This window comes from Rhinoraja longicauda, chromosome 35 (assembly GCF_053455715.1).
Source record: "Rhinoraja longicauda isolate Sanriku21f chromosome 35, sRhiLon1.1, whole genome shotgun sequence".
Lineage (NCBI taxonomy): Eukaryota > Metazoa > Chordata > Chondrichthyes > Rajiformes > Arhynchobatidae > Rhinoraja > Rhinoraja longicauda.
In genome coordinates this window covers 21,468,703-21,492,744 of record NC_135987.1, presented here as the reverse complement: position 1 = coordinate 21,492,744, position 24,042 = coordinate 21,468,703, and the positions used below count along the sequence as shown (strand labels likewise).

Here is a 24,042-nt window from a genome sequence, read left to right as displayed (position 1 = left end):
CAGGAAGTGTGAGATGGTGCATCTTTCAGCAGGTCCCAGGTTGGACGTGGGATTGTCTGTCAGGAGCAGAGGGAGCTGGGGACACAGATAGGCGGAACACTCATGCCCCGGGATTAACTACATGCTTACACAGTAACAGTAATTAATTGCATGAAGTGCTTTGAGGCATTTTGTTTCCGAGTGTACTGAATAAATACATGTATGATTATTGAACGAGCAATTAAAGATCATGTCAAGACAGCGCTCATTTAGTAACGAGGCAATCAGAATGGAAGAGAGGCATCGGCAGCCAATGGGTTTTGCAGTGCCTGGGAGAGTTTGCATCAGGTCTTTGATTAAATGTTTAATTGCACGGTATTTAAAATTTAATTAAAGTCAATGTTGGCGATTCGATGCTTTGATTTACCCTGATTAGAGATACAGCAAACTTCAACACCCCGAGTCCACGCTGATGTTTTGGGTTGGTACCATTCTTCAGACTGGAGAAGGGTCTCGACCCAAAATATTGCCTATCCATGTTCTCCAGAGACGCTGCCTGACCCGCTGAGTTACTCCAGCACTTTGTGTCTTACATTGTGAACCAGACTCTGCTGTTTCTTGTGTCTATATCCCCTTGAAGCCCCCTCACCCCCTCACAACACACACAGCTACCTAGCCTACATGGCTGACCTCAATGAACTGGTATCAGGGAGATGGGGTCTCGAGCATTGCCAGCTCACAAAGATGTTCCTGATACACTGAGCAGTGCACCCAGGATCTGTGCTTGCTTTAGGTTCAGGTTTAGGTTTATTATTGTCACGTATTTGTTTTAGACAATAGACAATAGACAATAGGTGCAGGAGGAGGCCATTCGGCCCTTCGAGCCAGCACCGCCATTCAATGTGATCATGGCTGATCATTCTCAATCAGTACCCAGTTCCTGCCTTCTCCCCATACCCCCTGACTCCGCTATCCTTAAGAGCTCTATCTAGCTCTCTCTTGAATGCATTCAGAGAATTGGCCTCCACTGCCTTCTGAGGCAGAGAATTCCACAGATTCACAACTCTCTGACTGAAAAAGTTTTTCCTCATCTCAGTTCTAAATGGCCTACCCCTTATTCTTAAACTGTGGCCCCTTGTTCTGGACTCCCCCAACATTGGGAACATGTTTCCTGCCTCTAACGTGTCCAACCCCTTAATAATCTTATACGTTTCAATAAGATCTCCTCTCATCCTTCTAAATTCCAGTGCACGCTATCCAAACAGATCTGACAATACAACACATAAATACAATCAAGCCAAACTCTCCTACAACAGGTAGAGCAAAGGGGAAGATACAGAGTGCAGAATATAGTTCTCAGCATTGTAGCGCACCAGCTCCAGAGATAAAGTCCAATGTCCGCAATGGGGTAGAGGAGAATCAGACGGCACGCTAACTTTGTTAGTAACACACAGCGATGCTGTCAGATCCTTCCCAAGGCCAACATTGCTTCAGGTAAATAGAAGTCACATGGCTGATTCGGATTCCTGCTTTCTTTTTTTTTTATTATCAAAAAATGTATTCGATTATTGTAAAACAATATTTACAATACAATAAACCAAAACATAACCCACCACCAGAATACTCTACAAACAAATATACCAAAAGAAACTATTATACAATTATATTACAATCCCCATCCAGGATACATCCAATCCCCCGCGGTGCCCAGCGGTCCCGGAGATCCTCCAGGGTGCCCGTGGACAGCACGTAGTCCCTCTCCGACCCCACCCAGGCGCGGACGTAACCCCGGAAAAGGGGTAGGCAGCTGGCTCGGGCAGAGCCCTCTTCCGCCTGGCGCCGTGAGTCGCGGATGGCCAGCTTGGCCAGGCCCAGGAGCAACCCAACCAGGACTCCATAGGTTTGAATACACTGGAATTTAGAAGGATGAGAGGGGATCTTATCGAAACGTATAAGATTATTAAGGGGTTGGACATGTTAGAGGCAGGAAACATGTTCCCAATGTTGGGGGAGTCCAGAACCAGGGGCCACAGTTTAAGAATAAGGGGTAGGCCATTTAGAACTGAGATGAGGAAAAACTTTTTTAGTCAGAGAGTTGTGCATCTGTGGAATTCTCTGCCTCAGAGGGCAGTGGAGGCCAATTCTCTGAATACATTCAAGAGAGAGCTGGATAGAGCTCTTAAGGATAGCGGAGTCAGGGGGTACGGGGAGAAGGCAGGAACGGGGTACTGATTGAGAATGATCAGCCATGATCACATTGAATGGCGGTGCTGCCTCGAAGGGCCGAATGGCCTACTCCTGCACCTATTGTCTATTGTCTATTGACATCTTCAGCCCTACCCTCTCACCTACGCACAGGGTGTCCAAAGATGAGGGCGGTGGGTAAGAAGTGCAGCCAAAAGGCAAGGAACAGCCCCTTTAGATATTGAAACAGGGGCTGCAACCTTACACACTCCATGTACACATGGTACACAGACTCACACACTCCATGTACACGTGGTACACAGACTCACACACTCCATGTACACATGGTACACAGACTCACACACTCCATGTACACATGGTACACAGACTCACACACTCCATGTACACGTGGTACACAGACTCACACACTCCATGTACACGTGGTACACAGATTCACACACTCCATCTACACGTGGTACACAGACTCACACACTCCATGTACACGTGGTACACAGACTCACACACTCCATGTACACGTGGTACACAGACTCACACACTCCATGTACACGTGGTACACAGATTCACACACTCCATGTACACGTGGTACACAGACTCACACACTCCATGTACACGTGGTACACAGACTCACACACTCCATGTACACGTGGTACACAGACTCACACACTCCATGTACACGTGGTACACAGACTCACACACTCCATGTACACATGGTACACAGACTCTTCCAGCCCCAGGATTCCTACTTTCTGGTAGGTGTTGTTTCAAGTCAACAGAGCAACGTGAAGTCACAATTTTTAAAAACATTTTTCTGCAGAGGTCAGAGGGCTGCAAATAGCATTAAATATTCATCTATGCTGACATAACATCTGCCAAAGAGAGGTCTGGTCTCCATGGGAAAACTGGTGGCCATGGCAACGGGAGAGCAGAGACTCCAGCAACAGGTCCAAGAGGATCCAAGAGACACAGAAGGAGCCAACTGCTCATTGTTCCCAACTTTCCAACGGGACCGGAGATCGAACCAATCAACAACTTTCCTCAGTCTTTCCACCGAGTTTGTCATTTATCCTGGTGAAACAACAGTGGGAAGAGGTGTATAAAACCATGAAGGGAATAGATAGGCTCAATGCACAAAGGCTTTTACCCAGGGTAGGGGAATTAAGAACTAAATAGCAGAGGTTAAGGTGAGAGAGAAAAGATTTAATAGTTTAGTTTAGTTTAATTTACACAGAGGGTGATGGGTATATGGAACGAACTGCCAGATGAAGTCATTGAGGCAGGTACTATAACAATAAAGGACATTTGGACCGGACAAAGTTGGGGGATATGGGACATACATGGGCAAATAGGACTAGCTGAGATTGGGCATCTTGGTTGGCATGGAAGCAAAGGTCTCAGTCCTACATCTGAAGCGTTGAAAACCTGCCTTCCAGAACTATCTGCTCCTCTAACTAAGCCGTATCAATGAAGACATAACACTGCCATGTACCTGGCAATGTGGGAAATTGCCCAGTTCACCAGGGCAGACCCATTTTGCTGACTCACCACTCAGTCCTGCTATAACTACTACATTAAATGTGCATCCCATGATTGTGATGTAAGCCTCATAGTGACCTCCAAATGCAGCAGATTCCATTCTCTCCACTTGGCCTTTGGGCCATGGATTCTCTGAACCATTTGTGAGGAAGGACGGCATATTAATTAAATTCCACAGCCAGTCATCAGATCCTTCCATTACATCACTATAACACCGACCTGAATCATCTGTTCAAGTCCTGGAATGGGATTGGAACCCATAACCTCATGATTCATCAGCAAGGTTGTCCATTACTAAGGCTGCGACCAGAAATGGGTTAACCTACAAGTTCTGGCACCTTGATGAAGTAGAGGCATGAGTCTCTTCCTTAGGCATGGAGAATTTGATCTATTTCTCAGGGGACAGAAAAGGCACAGAGGATCTTGTTTGCTTTACTGATGGGCAAAGATTAACTGTGGAATGGAGATAGTTGTGGTAACTAAGCTAGGTTTGCCTAAGCAGTGGAATTAGAACTGGGCAGATTCCAACTATCCAAAAATAGAGTCGGAGAAGGGAGAATGTTTCGTGGTTACAAAGGGAGATTTTTCTGCGATGTAATCATGACTGTTTTTTCCAATCAATATGTTTCTATTTCATCAAGGAAGGGAACTGTTCTAGTGTGGTTTTAATCAATAAGATTGAAGCATGTAAGCATGATGGCTAAACATAAGTAAGGACGTTGGAACCCCTGACCACTGTCAACTAGAGTCAAGGTTAAGAAAGGAGAAGGAATGTTAAGGACAAAGGGCATGAATGGGAAAGTATAATCACATTGATGTTGCCAGGACTAGATGTTGCCAGGGCATGAGCTATAGGGGAAAGTTGAGTGGGTTTGGACTTTATTCCTTGGAGCGCAGGAGGATGAAGGGTGATCTTATAGATGTGTCTAAGATCATGAGAGGAATAGATTGGCTAGATGCACAGTCTCTTGCCCAGAGTAGATGAATCAAGGACCAGAGGACATAAGTTTAAGGTGAAGGGGAAAAGATTTAATAGGAATCTGAGGGGTAACTTTTACACACAAAGGGTGGTGGATGTATGGAACAAACTGCCAGAGGAGGTAGTTGAGGCAGGGACTATCCCACCATTTAGACAGATACATGGATAGGACAGGTTTGGAGGGATATGGACCAAATGCTGGCAGGTGGGACGGGTGTAGCTGGGACATGTTGGCCATTGTGGGCAAGTTGGGCAGAAGGGCCTGTTACCATGCTATATTACTCGCTGACTCTACGATGCACTCACCAAGAAAGCCCATCAATGCCTCTACTTCTGTAGAATATTGAGCAGATTCAACATGAATATTCTTACAAATTTGTACAGGAGTTGGGTGGAGAACATAATGACTGGTTGCACCAAAGCCTGGTTTGGCAACTGAAACACCCAGGAAGGAGATCACAGAGAGTGGTGGACACTGCCCGGTCCATCAGACCTCCTGACCACATTGAAGGGAATTTATTGGAGGTGCTGCCTCAAAATGGCAGCCAGTATCATCAAAGGCCCAAACATTCCCGGCCACACTTTCAGCTCACTGCTACTATCAGGAAGAAGGAGCCTGAGGTTCTGTGACTCCAAATGTCACTTTTTACTGCTATGTTTGGAGCATTTCTGGTATCCGTTTCCAGTGAGTGCAACACTACACTTGGGTATGAACAACGTCAGATTAAAAACTGAGAAAAGTCCCTAGTCAGTGGGTAAATGAAAGGAGATGTTGATCGTTGTGCTAAATGTGGAAGCATGTCACATGGCTCCTGCTTTCCTTTGATTCTATGTGTGGGAAGAAACTGCCGATGTTGGTTTACACTGAAGATAGAAACAAAATGTTGGAGTAACTCAACGGGACAGGCAGCATCTCTGGAGAGAAGGAATGGGGTGACGTTTCACGTTCTTCAGACTGAAGAAGGGTCTCGTCCCGAAACGTCACCCATTCCTTCTCTCCAGAGATGCTGCCTGTCCCGTTGAGTTATTCTAGCATTTTGTGCCTATCTCCTTTGATTTTACTTGCTTCTCTGATTTACAGCTGTTTTACTTTGCAGTGTATTAGAAAGACAATCGCAGAAAATGTAAACACAACTTGACATTAGTGCAATGGATCACTTTCACATCTGGCTTTCACATCTGACATTGACCTGCCCCTCAAACCTCTCTCCCTCCCCCTCCCCAGTCCCCTTCTCTCCCCCTCCCCCCCCTCCCCCTCCCCCCCTCCCCTTCCCCTCCCGCCACCTTCTCTCCCCGTTTTAAACCAAGATGGGAACTTGTTTGGTGGGGCACTACTGTGTACCATTTTAACATTCCTTTCAGATGAATAAGAATCAAACAAAAATTGCACACTCTGTAGTTTGTCAACACAGCTGGTTTTTAAACTTGGGATGAAATATAACCCAGCACTCTCATAAACATGAAAGAATCCACAGTGCTTTGCTGTAACACGTGTTATTAATTATGACTTACAAGTTTTGAGACCTTGTAGTTTTGGAACCTTTTGAAAACAGCAACTCTCTTAAACTTTCCCTGAAAAAAAACCGATTAAGGAGAAACAGGAACTCCGAATGGAAATAATCACCGATGTTTGAGAGAAAGTATGAGTATGGTTTTCCCAATTTCAGACACTGTAGGCTGCTTACATTTATGTGTGCGTTGGTTTAGTGGCACTTGTCTCTGCCTCACTGCCTGCTCTAGCCACTGGCAAGGTCCTCGAGACTGGAGAGTGGTCAACATTGGTGCTTTGTTTCAGAAGGGAAGTCAAGATCATCTAGGAAATTATTGGCTGGTGATCCTCACATCAGTGGTTGGGAAACTATTAGAGACAATTCCTCAGTAGAGGATTTATTCCCATTTGGAAGAAGGCTTTGTACATCTGTTTCCTTTAACCAACTTTCCTGCGAGCATTTACTTGGAAGGAACTGCAGATGCTGGTTTATAATGAACCTAGACACAAAATACTGGAGTAACTCAGCGGGACAGGCAGCATCTCTGGAGAGGAGGAATGGGTGGCGATTCAAGTCAAGACCCTTCTTCAGAATCTGAAGGCTTCTTCAGTCCAAAGGAGGGTCTCGACCCGAAATTTCACCTATTCCTTCTCTCCACAGATGCTGTGGCATTTTGAGTCGAGACCCTTCTTCAGACTGACGTCAGGGGGAGAGGGAGATACATTGATAAGGAAGTGTGAAGGTGTGAAAACAGGGCAAAGGGGATGGGGATCAAGGAAAATGTAGAACAGATCATTATTAGCTGGGAGAAGGTAACAACAAAGCAAACATAGATAAAATGTAGTCTCAGACAGTAAGACTGGTCGGAGAACTGGGAAGGGGGAGGGATGGAGAGAGAGGGAAAGCAAGGGTTACTTGAACCTTTCCCTCTATCTCCATCTCTCCGGTTTTCGGCGGGAGCTCCAGTTTCTTCCCACACTCCAGAGACATACAGGTTGTAGGTTAAATGGCTTCACTAAATAACAATTGTAAATTGGCCCTAATGTGCTGTGTGTGCTAGTGTAATGGAGATCGCTGATCGTCATGGACGGTGGGCCGAAGGGCCTGTGTCTTTGTCGTATCACTTATCTAAACTAAACTTAATATAAACTCAAACTAAACTAAAACGAAACGAAACTAATCAAAACTAAACTAAATATTGGGTAAATAAACTGCCCTATAAACCTACACTGTACCTCAGTACACATGGCAATAGACTAACACCCTCCAAGGCAAGCCTGTGGGCTCTGCATTCCTTTCTGTCCTAGCCTGAGTTTGTAGGCATGATGTGTGGTTTCTTTGCCACTGTAAATCTGTCTGAGCTGATTCAAAATTTCCATTATTCCCATCTGTGATTGTGCCATATTCCAGGAAACGGATTTATATTTATAAAGAGTTTATGGTCAAAGTTGAGGTTCACTGGAAGTTGGAATGCGTATTCTTTTTCAGGAAAACCCGTGCCAAGAATTTGTGCCCTTTTGTTTTTGCACAAATCACACATCAAATGTGTCGTCTGCATGGTCACAATTATTTCCAGATCCATTAGCAACTAATGGGAAGATGCCCGTGGCATGTGTGGGTGTGATTCACCTCAGCACAACCAATACTTGCTCAGCACCAGAGGGTCCAGGTGGGGTCTCCTCCGTTACCAATTGGAGCTGTTGGGGAAATTTATGAGCCCCACTCTTCCCACATGTGAAATCCAGGGGCACAAAGTACTGGGTTGGGATAAACTGGCAATGAAAACACATTTAGAGTCATAGAGTGGTACAGTTTGGAAGCAGGCCCTTCGGCCCAACATGTCCCAGCACACTAGTCCCACCTGCCCACATTTAGCCCATATCCCTCCAAACCTGTCCTATCCATGAACCTGTTTAACTGTTTCTTAAATGTTGGAATAGTCCCAGCCTCAACTATCTCATTCCATACACCCACCACCCTTTATGTGAAAACATCACCCCTCAGATTCCTATTAAATCTTTTCCCCTTCAACTTAACCCTATGTCCTTTGGTCCTCGATTCCCCTACGCTGGGCAAGAGATACTGTGCTTCTAGCCAATCTATTCCTCTCATGATTTTTCTTTTGGGGGCATCGTGTGTTGCGACCACTCGCTCCTGAGAGGGGGTATAAACTGGGGTACAAATGCAAGGCTTGGTTTCTTCACTCTATTAATTCATCGATATTTCATCTCCAGCTACAACAGGCTGCCCTGGGAGATGCTTGGGAAAGGATGCTCATCACTGTAGCGAGAGGGCAACAGGGCAATTGGGACCGGGGTGTGTGACAGAACCAAAAGACCATCTCACTTTCCCACTCCACTGAATGATCCTTCCATAAGCTAGGGTGTAGTCCTGATCTTCCAACCTACCTCATTATGGACCTTGGACTTTTTCCCTATTAATGCAATGCGATTACTCTGTAACACTACATTCTGTACTCTGTATTTTTCACCTGTCACACCTGTATACAACTTGATTGTATTCAGGCATAGTATGATTTGATTGCATAGCACACAAACAAAGCTTTTCACTGTATCTTGATACACACGTGACAGAAATAAACCGATACCAATACCAAAAAATGACACAAAGTACTGGAGTAACTCAGCGGGTTATGTAATATCTCTAGAGAACTTGGGTAGGCGGCGTTTTGGATCGGGACCCTCCTTCAGATTGCCAAATGTACACTGGAATCATCCCCCCACTCTCTCTCAGTCTGAAGAAGGGCCCCAAACAAAACGTCACCTATCCATGTTCTCCAGAGATGCTGCCTGACCCGCTGAGTTACTCCAGCACTCTGTGAAACGTCACCTATCCATGTTCTCCAGAGATGCTGCATGACCCGCTGAGTTACTCCAGCACTCTGTGAAACGTCACCTATCCATGTTCTCCAGAGATGCTGTCCAACCTGCTGAGGTACTCCAGCACTTTGTGCCTTTTTTCTGTACACCAACATCTGCAGTTTCTTGAGTAAGATAATAACTGCAGATGCTGGTACAAATCGAAGGTATTTATTCACAAAATGCTGGTAACTCAGCAGGTCAGGCAGCACCTCAGGAGAGAAGGAATGGGCGACGTTTCGGGTCAAGACCCTTCTTCAGACTGATGTCAGGGGGCGGGACAAAGGAAGGATATAGGTGGAGACAGGAAGATAGAGGGAGAACTGGGAAGGGGGAGGGGAAGAGAGGGACAGAGAAACTATCTAAAGTTGGAGAGGTCGATGTTCATACCGATGTTCATAGGCGAAATATGAGGTGCTGTTCCTCCAATTTCTGGTGGGCCTCACTATGGCACTGGAGGAGGCCCATGACAGAAAGGTCAGACTGGGAGTGGGAGGGGGAAGTTGAAGTGCTCAACCACCGGGAGATCAGGTTGGTTAAGGCAGACTGAGCGAAGGTGTTGAGCGAAACGATCGCCGAGCCTGCGCTTGGTTTCGCCGATGTAAAGAAGTTGCATCTGCGGTTCCTTGTGTCTACAATGTCAATGCCAAAATGGGACGATGGTCAGTGTAGACTCAATGGGCTGAAGGGCCTGTTTACATGACGATGAGAAATAAAGAGAGAGAAAACAAAACTGGATTCAGAGCAAAAAAGGCAGGAAGAAAACCCAAAAAAATGTGAACATATTTTCACATTAAAAATCCCAAATAACAATGCTGAGGCTGTTTATATTGAACCATTTCTGGAGCAGAGAGGCCATGAGGCTCTGAGGCAACAATTTATCTACTCTCTGAACAAGGTTAAGTGTCACCACTAACTTTCTGTGGTGAGTTTAATTGGCAATTAATGTAGAAATGCAGCAATTTCATGAAAGTCACGAGGAGGTTGACAGGAAGCTGCTGTCTATGTGAGAAATGATAAAGGAAGGAACTACAGATGCTGCTTCAAACCAAAGATGGACACAAATAGCTGGAGTAACTCAGCGGGACAGGCTGCATCTCTGGAGAGAAGGAATGGGTGGCGTTTCAAGTCGACACCCTTCTTCAGAAGAAGAACGTCACCCATTCCTTCTCTCCAGAGATGCTGCCTGTCCTGCTGAGTTACTCCAGCTTTTTGTGTCTATCTTCAGTTTAAAACAGCAGTTGCAGTTTCCTGGTACACACTCCGATCCATTTAGTTTTATTTAGTTTATTACTTTCACGTGTACCGAGGTACAGTGAAATCCTTTTGTTTGCGTGCTACCCAATCACAAAAAATACTATACATGATTATAATCAAGCTGTCCACAATGCATGGATGAAGCATAAAGATTACATTTAGTGCAAGATATAACATTGAAATCCAATAAAGTCAGATTAAAACTAGTTGAAAGGTCTCCAGTGAGGTACTGTAGATGGGAGGTCAGGACTGCACACTCTTTGATGAGAGGGCCCATATCACTCAACCTTCCTTTCCATAAACATTTTTCTAATTATCCTTAACCATTTTCTCCACCTGCCCTGTCGGATTTACGTGATTTAGATGAGTGTACAGGGCCCATTTTACAGATTTGCAGATGACACAAAATCTGAATACATTGTGGAAATGTACGGAGCTAGTAGTAGACTTTTAGATGAGTTTAGTTTAGCGATACAGCAAAGAAACAGTCCCTTCGGCCCACTGAGTCTGCACCGACCAATGATCAGCCTGTACATTTGTTCTATCCTACAAGCTAGGGACCGTTTACAGATACCAATTAACCTACAAACCTGCACATCTTTGGTGTGTGGGAGCTCCCGGAGAAAACCCACGCATAGTCAGGATCGAACCCTGGTCCAGCTGTTCCTGTTCCTGGTGCTGTAGAACCATAGAAACTTAGAAAATAGGTGCAGGCGTAGGCCATTCAGCCCTTCGAGCCAGCACTACCATTCAATATGATCATGGCTGATCATCCAAAATCAGTACCCCATTCCTGCTTTTTCCCCATATCCCTTGATTCCGTTAGCCTAAAGAGCTAAATGTAACTCTCTTGAAAACATCCAGTGAATTGGCCTCGACTGCCTTCTGTGGCAGACTGTAAGTCAGCAACTCTACTGCTGTTGCCCAAGGAGATCTTCAGGGAAATGTAGACAGGGACAATATGTAGTTGGGGCAGGGCAGGGAGGAGCTGGCAAGGTTGGATACAAGCTTACCTTATTCCTCTCCATTCTAAAACCACAAGGAAAGTTGGCAACAAGTCCATTTAACATTCAGTAAGGAAGTAAGTTTTGCACTGTTCTTTCGTATTGCATGTAATAACGTTTATTTTTGAAATTAAACAAGAGATCCCGTCCACACATGAGTGGGTTTGGAGGGAGTCCATCCCTGATACCTGACATCTTCACACCACTATACCGTACATCCACTACAATATCACAACCAGTATTTGCCTCACCATAGATTTTTGTTTACTGCCATTGTGCATGTGTAGATGAAATAAAGTTTACACAAACAGGATGGGAATTCAGACTCAAGGCTCACCCAGTCCTTTCCTGGAGATTTTATGGCTTGTGGTTTTTGAATCACAAACTATTAGTCAGTTTCCATTTATGCTTGCACATTAACCCAAAGCAACCTAACAGTGCCAAACATGGCCAAGTGCATCATTCCCAATTGCTTACGAATGGGAAGAAGATTATTAACAGATATCTTGAGTGGAAAGGTGACTGGTTACATTTATAAATGGCTTATCGGTGGTCGGCACGGTGGCGCAGCGGTAGAGTTGCTGCCTCACAGCGCTAGAGACCCGGGTTCAATCCCGACTATGGGTGCTATCTGTACGGAGTTTGTACGTTCTTCCCCCGACCTGCGTGAGTTTTCTCTGAAATCTTCGGTTTCCACCCACACTCCAAAGACGTGCAGGTTTGTAGGTTAATTGGCGTGGTATAAATGTAAATTGTTCCTAGTGTGTGTAGGATAGGGTTAGTGTGCAGGAATCGCTGGTCGGCACGGACTCGGTGGGCTGAAGGGCCTGTTTCCGTGCTGTATCTCTAAAACTAAAACTCTCTAATTCCTGGCTTTTATTTAGGGATTGTCCAACCTCAAACTGTTCCTCACACTCAAGATTTAGCTTATTTATTCTGCTTTTCTTTAAGGCCATCCAGCGGTTCCTGGTTTATATAGAAGGTGGTTAGTCCTTGTATTACTTTGACCTCTCTTTAGGGCTTGCTCACGAACATGGACAAGAGATGTCAGATTAGACTTTAGAGATACAGTGGGGAAACAGGCCCTTTGGCCCACTGAGTCTGTGCTGACCAGCGGTCATCCCGTACACTAGTTCTATCCCAAACACTAGGAACAATTTGCAATTTACAGACTTGGTTGTTTTTGGAGTGTGGGAGGAAACCAGAGCATCCGGAGAAAACCCACATTGTCCCGGGGAGAACGTACAAACTCCGTGCAGACAGCACCCGTAGTCAGGATCGAACCCGTGTCTCTGGCGCTGTGAGTCAGCAACTCTACCGCTGCGCCACCGCGCCACCATAATGCTGGAATCTGTTCTGTTTAACATGTTGAGTTCCTCCAGCAGATTGGGTTATGCTCAGGGATGTGCCTTAGAATCAAGGAACTATTTATAAGGTAGCACAAACCAAGAGTAAAGATGACAATAGCAAACCCTGGAACTGCGGATGCTGGAATATTGAGCAAAACACAAAGTGCTGGAGGAACTCAGTGGGTCTGGCAGCATCAGGCAAGGGAATAGGTAGACCATGTTTTGGGTCTGGACCTTTCTTCAGATTTATTGACAGCGGGTTTAGAAAGCTGGATCAGAAAGGTGACAAAACAGGCCAAGTGGTAGGCCAAGGAGCAGGAGAGAACACAGGCATCACAGAGGGGGAGCAGTGAGAGAGGGTCTTACAGGACCCACATCGGAGAGAGGAAGAGAACCTTCTTCAAACTGGACACAAGATATTCCAGCATCTGCAGTCTCTTGTGGTCCCCATTTAACTGTTTGTGATTTGCTCACTTTGTGTTTTGGTGAGTCTGAAGAAGGGTCTCGACCCGAAATGTCACCCATTCTTTCTCTGCCTGACCTGCTGAGTTACTCCAGCATTTTGTGAATGAATACCTTCGATTTGTACCAGCATCTGCAGTTATTTTCTTATACCTTGTGTTTTGGTGACATCATCCTTTGTAATCTAGACTGATCTTCTGACTTCCACGAGATAACGACACTCCCTGAGGTGAAATCTTTCACGAGTTAAGCCCACTTCAAATGTTGAAAGAGGGGTGCAAGTCCCCTCACCCCATGTACCTGCAGTACACGGACTCCATGCAGGCTGGTTGTGGCAGAGACCGATCATCGCATGGACCCAGACTCATCTGCTGCTAACCTCCTCAATAAATGATCCTGAACTTTACAAATTACTTTGTGCTCCCGTTCACTCCAGTCTTGCGATCTCAGTCTCTTTCCATGATGTTTATATTAGCTTCGTTTATTATTATTGTCACGCGTACCGAGGTACAGGGAAAAGCTTTTGTTGCGTGCTAACTAGTCAGCGGAAAGACTGTACATGATTACAATCGAGCTGACCACAGTGTACAGATACAGGATAAAGGGAATAACGTTTAGTGCAAGATAACGTCCATTAAAGATAGTCCGAGGGTCTCCAATGAGGTAGATAGGAGGTCAGGACCACTCTCTAGTTGGTGATAGGATGGTTCAATGTTTAACCTACATGGGGAAAGTGAAGAAGCCGATCAATTACATGCATTAGGATGATTACATTTATTAAAACGTTGTCCTTTATGTTTAATGCACATCACACTGATTATCAATGGATCTGCCTTTGGTAATGGAAGTCACGATGAAGTATGTTTTCTTAGGATTCACAATCTAATTGTTTTTTAAAGTAGTTTCTTTCCAAAGGAGTTTCATATTATTTTGGCAGCATGTTTGGTCCCAGTTCTCAGTTGCACGGAGCTTTGTGACAGGATCACCCACACACTCTGTGGAAGTGCTTTCTCCAAAATGACCTGGTATAATATCTGTCAATTCATTCAAATGCAAATTCTCCCACTGAAGAGGTTATAATCGTCTATAACTTTTCATGGTATCTGTAGATGTTCATCTCAGTTGCATTTTTCCATTTCTGAGGTGCAAAGATTCTGTATCTGGGCCAGTGGAACTCAAAACCTCCTCTTCTGAATGTGAATAAATAGAAGCAACTCTCCCAGCCGGTGACTGGCCCAGTCCTCTTCACTGGCAGCCACAGTTCCTTTATGGAATCCACTGTCTCTCACCTCCTGCCCTCAGCCATTGCTTCAGCCTTCAACAGACCAAGTGTAGACACAGCCCCAATAATCACCAACAAAGAGCTTGGTGTGATTTCTGAGAGGAAAACACAAACGGATTAAAACAGTTTCTAAGCTCACCTGGGTGAAGAATGACAAAACAACACAAGGTATTCTTTCTATTTTCACTTGAAACATCTCGATTAGGGAGGGTTTGTGAGCGAGTTTGTGAGTGTGCGTGTCTGGTTGTGTGTACGTGTGTGCGCATGTGTGTGTGTGTGTGTGTGCATGTGTGTGCGTGCGCATGTGTGTGTATGTCCGTGTGCGCATGTGTGTGTGCACATGTGTGTGTGCATGTGTGCGCCCATGTGTGTGCGCGCGTGTGTCCGTGTGTGCATGTGTCCGCGTGTGCATGTGTGTGTGTGTGCGCGTGTGTGTGTCTGTGTGCGTGGTGTCTGTGTGCGTGTGCGCGCACCTTTGTGTGTGAGCACGAGCACGCGGGTGTGTGTGCATGTGTGTGTGTGCACGTGTGCGTGTGTGTATGTGTCCGTGTGTGTGTGCACATGTGTGTGTGTGTGTGTGTGTGTGTGTGTGTGTGCACATGTGTGTGTGTGTGTGCGTGCACATGTGCGCATGTGTCTGTGCGTGTGTGTGTGTGTGTGTGTGTATGTGTGCACGTGTGCGCATGTGTCTGTGTGTGTGTGTGTGTGTGTGTGTGTGTGTGTGTGTGTGTCCCCGTGTGTGTTCCCATGTGTGTGTGTGTGTGCACGTGCGCGCATGTGTCTGTGTGTGTGCGCATGTGTGTGTGTCCGTGTGTGTGTGTGTGTGTGCACGTGCGCGCATGTGTCGGTGTGTGTGCGCATGTGTGTGTGTACGTGTGTGTGTACATGTGTGTGTGCGTGTGTGTGTGTGCGTGCGCATGTGTGTGTATGTCCGTGTGTGCATGTGTGGGTGTGTCCGTGTGTGCATGTGTGTGTGCATGTGTGTGTGCATATGTGCGCGCGTGTGCGTCTGTGTGCGTGCGTATGTGTGCGCGCACGTGTGCGTGTGTGTATGTGTGTGTCCTTGTGTGTGTGCACGAGCGCGTGTGTGTGTGTGTGTGCGTTCGTGTGTGTGTCCGTGTGTGTGTCCGTGTGTGTCCGTGTGTCCGTCCGTGTGTGAGCTGACTGTGAACATTAACAGGCGTGCATGTTACCTGGAGATGGCCAAGCTGGTGATCGCGGGCCCGCCGTTCCGCCTCAGCTCCTGACACTGCACGAGCTGCCGCTCCCACCGGCCATCCGCTGTGGAGTATTGTCACAAAGCACCAACATTACATTAGGAAAACTAGTCAATAAAGCCCTGGTTAGTGAGCACTGAACACTGGCACAGAACACCAGCGTTATGCCACCATCTCCCACCGCCCCAGTCACCCTGCCCCTTCCCCTCCTTGAAATGCTCACCTCCCATCCCCAAGTTCCGTATTTCACTTTTATCCCCCCCTCCCATAAGTCACCCTCTGGCTTTACATTTCACTCCTCTTCCCGTCGATCTGACACCTCTTGTCTCCTAGTCACCTCTGCTACCATCTCTTAATCGGCCCATCCGCCAGTCTTTACCAGTGTGCTAAGAGCCTTCCATAATGGGAGAGGGTTTTTGGGACCATTGTATCTACTAGATATATTTGCAAAAAAAAAAAATTATTTTGTTTTATGGTTTTGTTTATGGAACGGCTAGGCTTGTATACACTGGAATTTAGAAGGATGAGAGGAGATCTTATCGAAACGTATAAGATTATTAAGGGGTTGGACATGTTAGAGGCAGGAAACATGTTCCCAATGTTTGGGGGAGTCCAGAACAAGGGGCCACAGTTTAAGAATAAAGGGTAGGCCATTTAGAATGGAGATGAGAAAAAACTTTTTCAGTCAGAGAGTTGTGAATCTGTGGAATTCTCTGCCTCAGAAGGCAGTGGAGGCCAATTCTCTGAATGCATTCAAGAGAGAGCTGGATAGAGCTCTTAAGGATAGCGGAGTCAGGGGATATGGGGAGAAGGCAGGAACGGGGTACTGATTGAGAATGATCAGCCATGATCACATTGAATGGCGGTGCTGGCTCGAAGGGCCGAATGGCCTCCTCCTGCACCTATTGTCTATTGTCTATTTTTGTTGGATAATGGGGTGGCACAGTGGCACAACGGTAGAGTTGCTGCCCGGCAGCACCAGAAACTCAGGATCAATCTCTTTGGTAACCCTCGGACTATCCTTGATCGAACGTTGCTGGCTTTACCTTGCACTGAACGCTATTCCCTTATCATGTGTCTATACACTGTAAATGACTCGATTGGAACCATGTGTTGCCCTTCTGCTGACTGGTTAGCACGCAACAAAAGCTTTTCACTGTACCTCGGTGCACGTGACAATAATGTATACTAAACTGAACAGAAATGGAGAGATGGTTAAACGGGATCTGGGAGATGCTGGAACCTGGAACAGAAAATTATCTGTTGGAGGAGCTCAGCAGGTCAGGCAGCAACTATGGAGGGGAGAGACAATCAACATTTTGGATCAGAAACCTTTATCAAGTCAAGTCGTCAACTTTATATCTGGACTGATGAAAGGTTTTGAGCTGAAATGTTCACGGTCCATTTTGCTCTGTTGATTCTGAAGAAGGGTCTCAGCCAGAAACGTCACCCATTCCTTCTCTTCAGAGATGCTGCCTGTCCCGCTGAGTTGTGTCTGTCTCAACCATCTGTGTTCCTACAGTGTATTGTTGTTGTTCTATGAACCCCCGTCAAACAGTGCACGCACAGACGACAGAAACGTTACCATGTTTGTCTGTACTGGTGTGCTGAGATGCAGTGTGTTCTCCTTGTACTCTTGTGAACTCAGTCTTCCATAGCTGCATTTAGAACATAATTCACAACGTTATAAATAGGGTTGCCAACTGTCCCGTATTAGCCGGGACATCCCGTATTTTGGGCTAAATTGGTTTGTCCCGTACAGGACCGCCCTTGTCCCGTATTAGTAGGGTTGCCAACTTCCTCACTCCCAAATACAGGACAAGATGACGTCACCGCCCCGCGCCCCAAGTGACCTCAACCGTGCTCCCGCTCCACCAATGGCGGCCACCTGGGCCGGGCCGGGCGGTGACGTCACCTCATCCTGTATTTGGGAGCGAGGAAGTTGGCAACCCTAATTATAAACCTCCTTAAGATTTGCAACACTAAAAGATACCGCATTAGATAAACATAAGACTGTGTAGCAAGCAGACACATCTCAGCCCTGGAGTAGCAGACAGTGAAACTTACACTCAGTATTCCCTTGTCAATAATACCAGCACCCACCAAGGGTAGATGTTTACACGAGGAAAATAATTATAAAACCACAAAAACAAACTGATGGACTGCTACTTCTGAACCGTCGCGAGTAAGAAAGTCAAGTGTCTTTGTCATAGGTACCGACAACATACAACAGTTTAATTTTGTAGGAAAAGAACTGCAGATGCTGGTTTAAATCGAAGGCAAACACAAAACGCTGGAGTATCTCAGCGGGTCAGGCAGCATCTCGGGATAGAAGGAATGGCTGGCATTTCGAGTCGAGACCCGAAACTTCACCCATTCCTTCTCTCCCGAGATGCTGCCTGACCCGCTGTTACTCCAGCATTTTGTGTCTATCAACAGTTTAATTCTTACTTGTTGTAGATTAGCAGACCCATTAGCGCAATAACACAGATAAATAATTAATAAAACAATAAATTAATAACTACAATACTAGGTATCTATAAAAGTGTGAAACCAAAGTGTGTAGCCACTTAAAAAACACGATATACCGCTCTCTGCATATTTGTATCTTTGCACTACCATGCGTTGATTATATTCATGTATTTGTAATGAATTGACTGGACTGTACGCAACATTTTTAATCTGGTCGAGTTGCTACCTCACAGCACCAGAGACCCAGGTTCGATCCTGACCTCGCCTACTGTCTGCATGGAGTTTGCACATTAAATGTGTTCGCTCCCACATGCCAAAGGCGTGTAGATTTTTAGGTTACCTGACCTTTGTAAATTGTCCCAAGTGTGTAGGGAGTGGATGAGAATGTAGGATAACATGGAACTAGTGTGAAGGGTTGGCGTGGACTCAGTGGGCCGAAGGGCCTGTTTTCATGCTCTATCTCCAAACTAACAACGAAACTTGGTATATGTGGCTATAATAAACCAATACCGATATGAATAGTTTTATCCTCTGAATTCGATGGGCTGTTGGCTATTGGTAACACTTATTTGCACTCAGTGGGTCAGGCAGCATCCCTGGAGAAAAGGAATAGGTGATGTTTCCGTTCGACAACCCTCATCAGGCTTGGGTCTGATGAAGGGTCTCGACCCGAAAGGTCACCTAGTCCTTCTCTCCAGAGATGCTGCCTGACCTGCTGAGTTACTCCAGCATTTAGTGTCTGTTCTCGGTGTAAACCAGCATCTGCAGTTCCTTCTTAGACTTACTTGCACCGTTCCATCAGAACATCCCGTGATAACGATGTTGCGATCGTCCCATTCATGCACCTCTGTGAAGCAGCAACACAGAATCTCCTTCAGCGGCTCTGTGGTCATGCTGATACTGGCGATTGCCTGGCCATTGAGGGTCCACAGGTAGACGCGTGTCCCCGCACACGAGGCAATGTCCCCCTGGAACAAGAATGCACTGAACGGTGAGAGGGCGCAACAATACGGCACGACACGATAAAACTTTACTCATCCCCGGAGGGAACCTGCTCTGCCAACAGTCACAACACACAAGGTCCACGGAAACCTGACATCAAACCCAGCAAAGAATTCGGGGGATAGACAGCAAAAGCTGCAGTAACTCAGCGGGACAGGCAGCATCTCTGGAGAGAAGGAATGGGTGACGATTCAGGCTGACAATTCAGGGGAAACTGGTTCACCTCAGGGTAGATAGAATGTGGAACTTGCCAATGTACAACCAATGTGATCAAGAGACAATAGGTGCAGGAGGAGGCCATTCGGCCCTTCAAGCCAGCAGCGCCATTCAATGTGATCATGGCTGATCAATAATGTAGATGGCAATGAGTATATAAGGGGGAAACAGACAGAGCCAATGCAAATAGGCTGTGTTTGATTTGGGGGTGTAAAGTTGCCAGTGTGCATATCAATTAAAAAATAAGCTGCATTTATCATTTTCTTCTCTATTCAAATACCCCCCTCTTCTGTTTTGTTTCTGTGAACAATCAACTTCTAATCAATGCGTTTCAAAAATAAAAATTTGAATCATTTGAAATTTTATGACTTGTTTTTTTAAAGTTTCCAGTGGTTTGGATGGTTCCCCAAGCAGGCCATCAAAGGCATATGGCAGATCACATGGCCAGCGCGGTGGTGCAGCTGGTAGTGCTGCTGTTTCACAGCGCCAGAGACCTGGGCTCGATCCTGACCTCAGGCGCTGTCTGTGTGGAGTTTGCACGTTCTCCCTGTGACTGTGTGGGTTTCCTCCGGATGCTCCGGTTTCCTCCCACATCCCAAAGACGTGCAGGTTTGTGAGTTAATTGGCCCTCGTGTGTGGCGAGTGGATGAGAACGTGGAATAACATAGAACTAGTGTGAATGAGTGATCGCCGGTTGACATGGACTCTGTGGGCTGGAGGGCCTGTTTCCATGCTATATCACTAAACTAAACTAAACTAAACTGACTGAACTGAAGTAAACTGAAGTAAACACTCAGAACTCTCAGGTGTACCTGACAGTTACGGTGGGGAAGTTGAGGGTGGAGGGAGTTGGGGGAGAATCAAGTTTCTTCCAATACCAATGACTAAGTCCACCTCCCACTGCCATTACCAGCACGCGCCTTGAGTATATTGCAGGGGATATTACTAGGGTAAGTGTATAGAGTCTTTTACCCAGAGTAGGGGAATGAAGAACCAGAGGACATAGGTTTAAGGTGAGGGGGGAAAGATTTAATAGCTACCCAAGGGGGAATTATTTTATACAAAGAGTGGTATGTATATGGAATGAGCTGCGAGGCAGGTACCATCACAACATTTAAGAAACATTTAGACATACATGGATAGGATAGGTTTAGAGGGACATGGGCCAAAGGCAGGCAGGTGGGAGTAGTGTAGATGGGGCCTGGTGGTTGGTGTGGGCAAGTTGGGCTGAAGGGCCTGTTTTCATGATGAATGACTTTGTGACTGAATGGAGGAAGACCTAACTAACAGTGAATGCTGGGCGATGTCTCACTTTTCTCTGTCTGACTCATTCTTTGACGTTAAATTTATTGATTTCAGATCACCCGATTTCTTTTTGCACCTGAATGAACCAATGAAAGAGCCATCTTGCGTTGTGTGATGGCGGCCGACCACTGCTGATGAGATACAATGAATGGTACGTTTATCTCATCCACACTTTGCAAAACCACTCCCAACTGAGACGCCAGAATGGGAGAATAACATTTAGCCAGCTCAAACATTTGTAAATTGCAAAAGATTATACTTTCCGCACCATTATAACATTTTATTGAAGTATAATTTGTTGAGGATATTACCCAGCTATAAATGGCTCCTGTGGCAATAAAACATTATAAGAACAAGGTTCCAGCTTGCCTCTCCCGGCAGAAGTGGGGAAAGCATCTCTCAGCAGTTTAATGCCTCCACAAATGTGTTTGTAACTATATTAAAGTGTGTAGTAATATAGATCATTGCAGCAAGCAGCCCTGTCCCATCTGCATAACTCCTCAAGTGTTGTCAGATGTGTCCCCTGCTCCAGTCTCCAATTTGTTCAACCTCACCATCCTTCTACCACATCCCCAGTTTATCCACTCATTAAGATTGCTAGATTTTAGTTTAGTTTAGTTTAGTTTAGTTTAGTGATACAGCGCAGTAAAAGGCCCTTCGGCCCACCGAGTCCACGCCTACCAGCGATCCCAGGGTCTCCACCCGAAACATCACCCATTCCTTCTCTCCTGAGATGCTGCCTGACCCGCTGTGTTACTCCAGCATTTTGTGAAATAAATACCTTCGATTTGTACCAGCATCTGCAGTTATTTTCTTACACTACCTGCACACTACACACTATCCTACACACACAGGGGACAATTTACAATTGTACCAAGCCAATTAACCTGCAAACCTGTACGTCTTTGTAGTGTGGGAGGAAACCGAAGATCCAGGAGAAAAGCCATGCAGGTTAGGGGGAGAACGTACAAACTCTGTACAGATAGCACCCGTAGTCAGGATCAAACCCGGACCTCTAACGCTGTGCAATCGAGTTGCATTCCCATTCTCAAGGGGATGGTAAACAGCCAGAGATCATGGTGCTTATTGGTACCAATGACATTGGTAAAAAAGAGTGATGAGGCATAAATCTAGCGAAGTAGGTCACAGATTAAAAAAGGAGTAGGAAAAAAAACTGCAGATGCTGGTTTAAATGAAAGGTAGACACAAAATGCTGGAGTAACTCAGCGGGTCAGGCAGCATCTCGGGAGAGAAGGAATGGGTGACGTTTCGGGTCGAGATCCCTCTTCAGAGAAGGGTCGAGGAAGGATCTCCAGAGATGCTGCCTGACCCGCTGATTTACTCCAGCATTTTGTGTCTACCTTCGATTTAAAAAGGAGGACCACTGTTGTAATCTCTGGATCATCTCTGGTGTCCCAAGCTCGTGAGCACAGGAATTGGAAGTCAGATAAGTATGTGTTTAAAGGCACTGTGCAGGAAGGACTTTGCATTGCTGGATCACTGAGATCATTACTGAGGAAGGTGGAGCCTGTAACATGATGGACATGTGTGCCTGAATAAGAATGGGTCCCATATCCTTGAGGCGAGGTTTGCAAATGGTATCTTGAGGGTTTCAGATGATGGCTGTGTGCAGCACTGAGTTTGGGTAACTATGTTTAGGTTTGTAGGCTCATTGGCTTTGGTAAAATTGTAAATTGTCCCCAGTGTGTGTAGGTTGGTGTTAGTGTGCAGGAATCACTGGTCGGCACGGACTCGGTGGGCCAAAGGGCCTGTTGTACCTCTAAACTAAATTAAACTAAACTGTTCAGTAGTACCAGGGAGACAACACAACATCCCAGATTCATAATGTAGAAACAAGGAACAGCAGACACTGATGTACACAAAAGGACACAATTTGAGAGTGGGGGTGTGGGGTTAACTTAAAATTGTGAGTTTATACATCAGTTGAAGTCTTTGGATACAATGACCCTTTGAGCAAAGAGCTGGGGTTAGGCACTCACAGTTGTATTGTTGATGGAGACGCAGGTGACTGGGGCTTGGTGGTGCTGGAGTTGACTGAGGTAGGTCATGGTGTTATAGTCCCAGACGATGCACGTCCTGTCACACGAGCCGCTCACAAACACGTTGTACGACAAACTCACGGCCAGGCAGGTGACAGCCTCCGTATGTCCATGGAGAACCTTGGGGAAAGAATGGTTCACACCTGTGTCAAAGTCATAGAGTCATAGAGTGATACAGTGTGGAAACAGGCCCCCAGCCCAACTCGCCCACACCGCCAACATGCCCCAGCTACACTAGTCCCACCCGCCCACACTGCCCAACATGTCCCAGCTACACTAGTCCCACCTGCCCACACTGCCCAACATGCCCCATCTACACTAGTCCCACCCGCCCACACTGCCCAACATGCCCCATCTACACTAGTCCCACCTGCCCACACCGACCAACATGCCCCATCTACACTAGTCCCACCTGCCCACACCGACCAACATGCCCCATCTACACTAGTCCCACCTGCCCACACCTGCCAACAATGCCCCATCTACACTAGTCCCACCTGCCCACACCGCCCAACATGCCCCATCTACACTAGTCCCACCCGCCCACACTGCCCAACATGCCCCATCTACACTAGTCCCACCCGCCCACACTGCCCAACATGCCCCATCTACACTAGTCCCACCTGCCCACACTGCCCAACATGCCCCATCTACACTAGTCCCACCAGCCCACACCGGCCAACATGCCCATCTACACTAGTCCCACCTGCCCACACCACCAACATGTCCCAGCTACACTAGTCCCACCTGCCCACACCGGCCAACATGCCCCATCTACACTAGTCCCACCAGCCCACACCGCCCAACATGCCCTATCTACACTAGTCCCACCAGCCTACACCGACCAACATGTCCCATCTACACTAGTCCCACCCACCCACACCACCCAACATGTCCCAGCTACACTAGTCCCACCTGCCCACACCGGCCAACATGCCCCATCTACACTAGTCCCACCTGCCCACACCGACCAACATGTCCCATCTACACTAGTCCCACCTGCCCACACCTGCCAACAATGCCCCAGCTACAATAGTCCCACCTGCCCACACCGACCAACATGCCCCATCTACACTAGTCCCACCTGCCCACACCGGCCAACATGCCCCATCTACACTAGTCCCACCTGCCCACACCTGCCAACAATGCCCCATCTACACTAGACCCACTTGCCCACACCACCCAACATGCCCCATCTACACTAGTCCCACCTGCCTGCGTTTGGTCCAGATCTCTGCAAACCTGTCCTCTCCATGTACCTGAAAAGTGTTTCTTAAACGTTGGGATAGAGTGCAGAGAAGATTTATGCAGATGTTGCCAGGACTCGAGAGCCTGAGCTATAGGGAGAAGA

At 46.6% G+C, this 24,042-nt stretch overlaps 1 protein-coding gene across 1 annotated transcript in view; it reads right to left on the bottom strand.

Moving 5' to 3' along the window:
- Positions 1-11,975: 11,975 nt before the first annotated feature.
- Positions 11,976-24,042, bottom strand: part of wdfy4 (WDFY family member 4) — a 157,249-nt gene continuing 145,182 nt past the window's right edge. The window contains 5 exon segments of the mRNA XM_078428358.1: positions 11,976-14,514; positions 15,613-15,700; positions 17,222-17,294; positions 18,894-19,076; positions 22,632-22,811. Of these exon segments, the coding sequence (XP_078284484.1) occupies positions 14,448-14,514; positions 15,613-15,700; positions 17,222-17,294; positions 18,894-19,076; positions 22,632-22,811 (591 nt within the window). The 3' untranslated portion in view covers positions 11,976-14,447.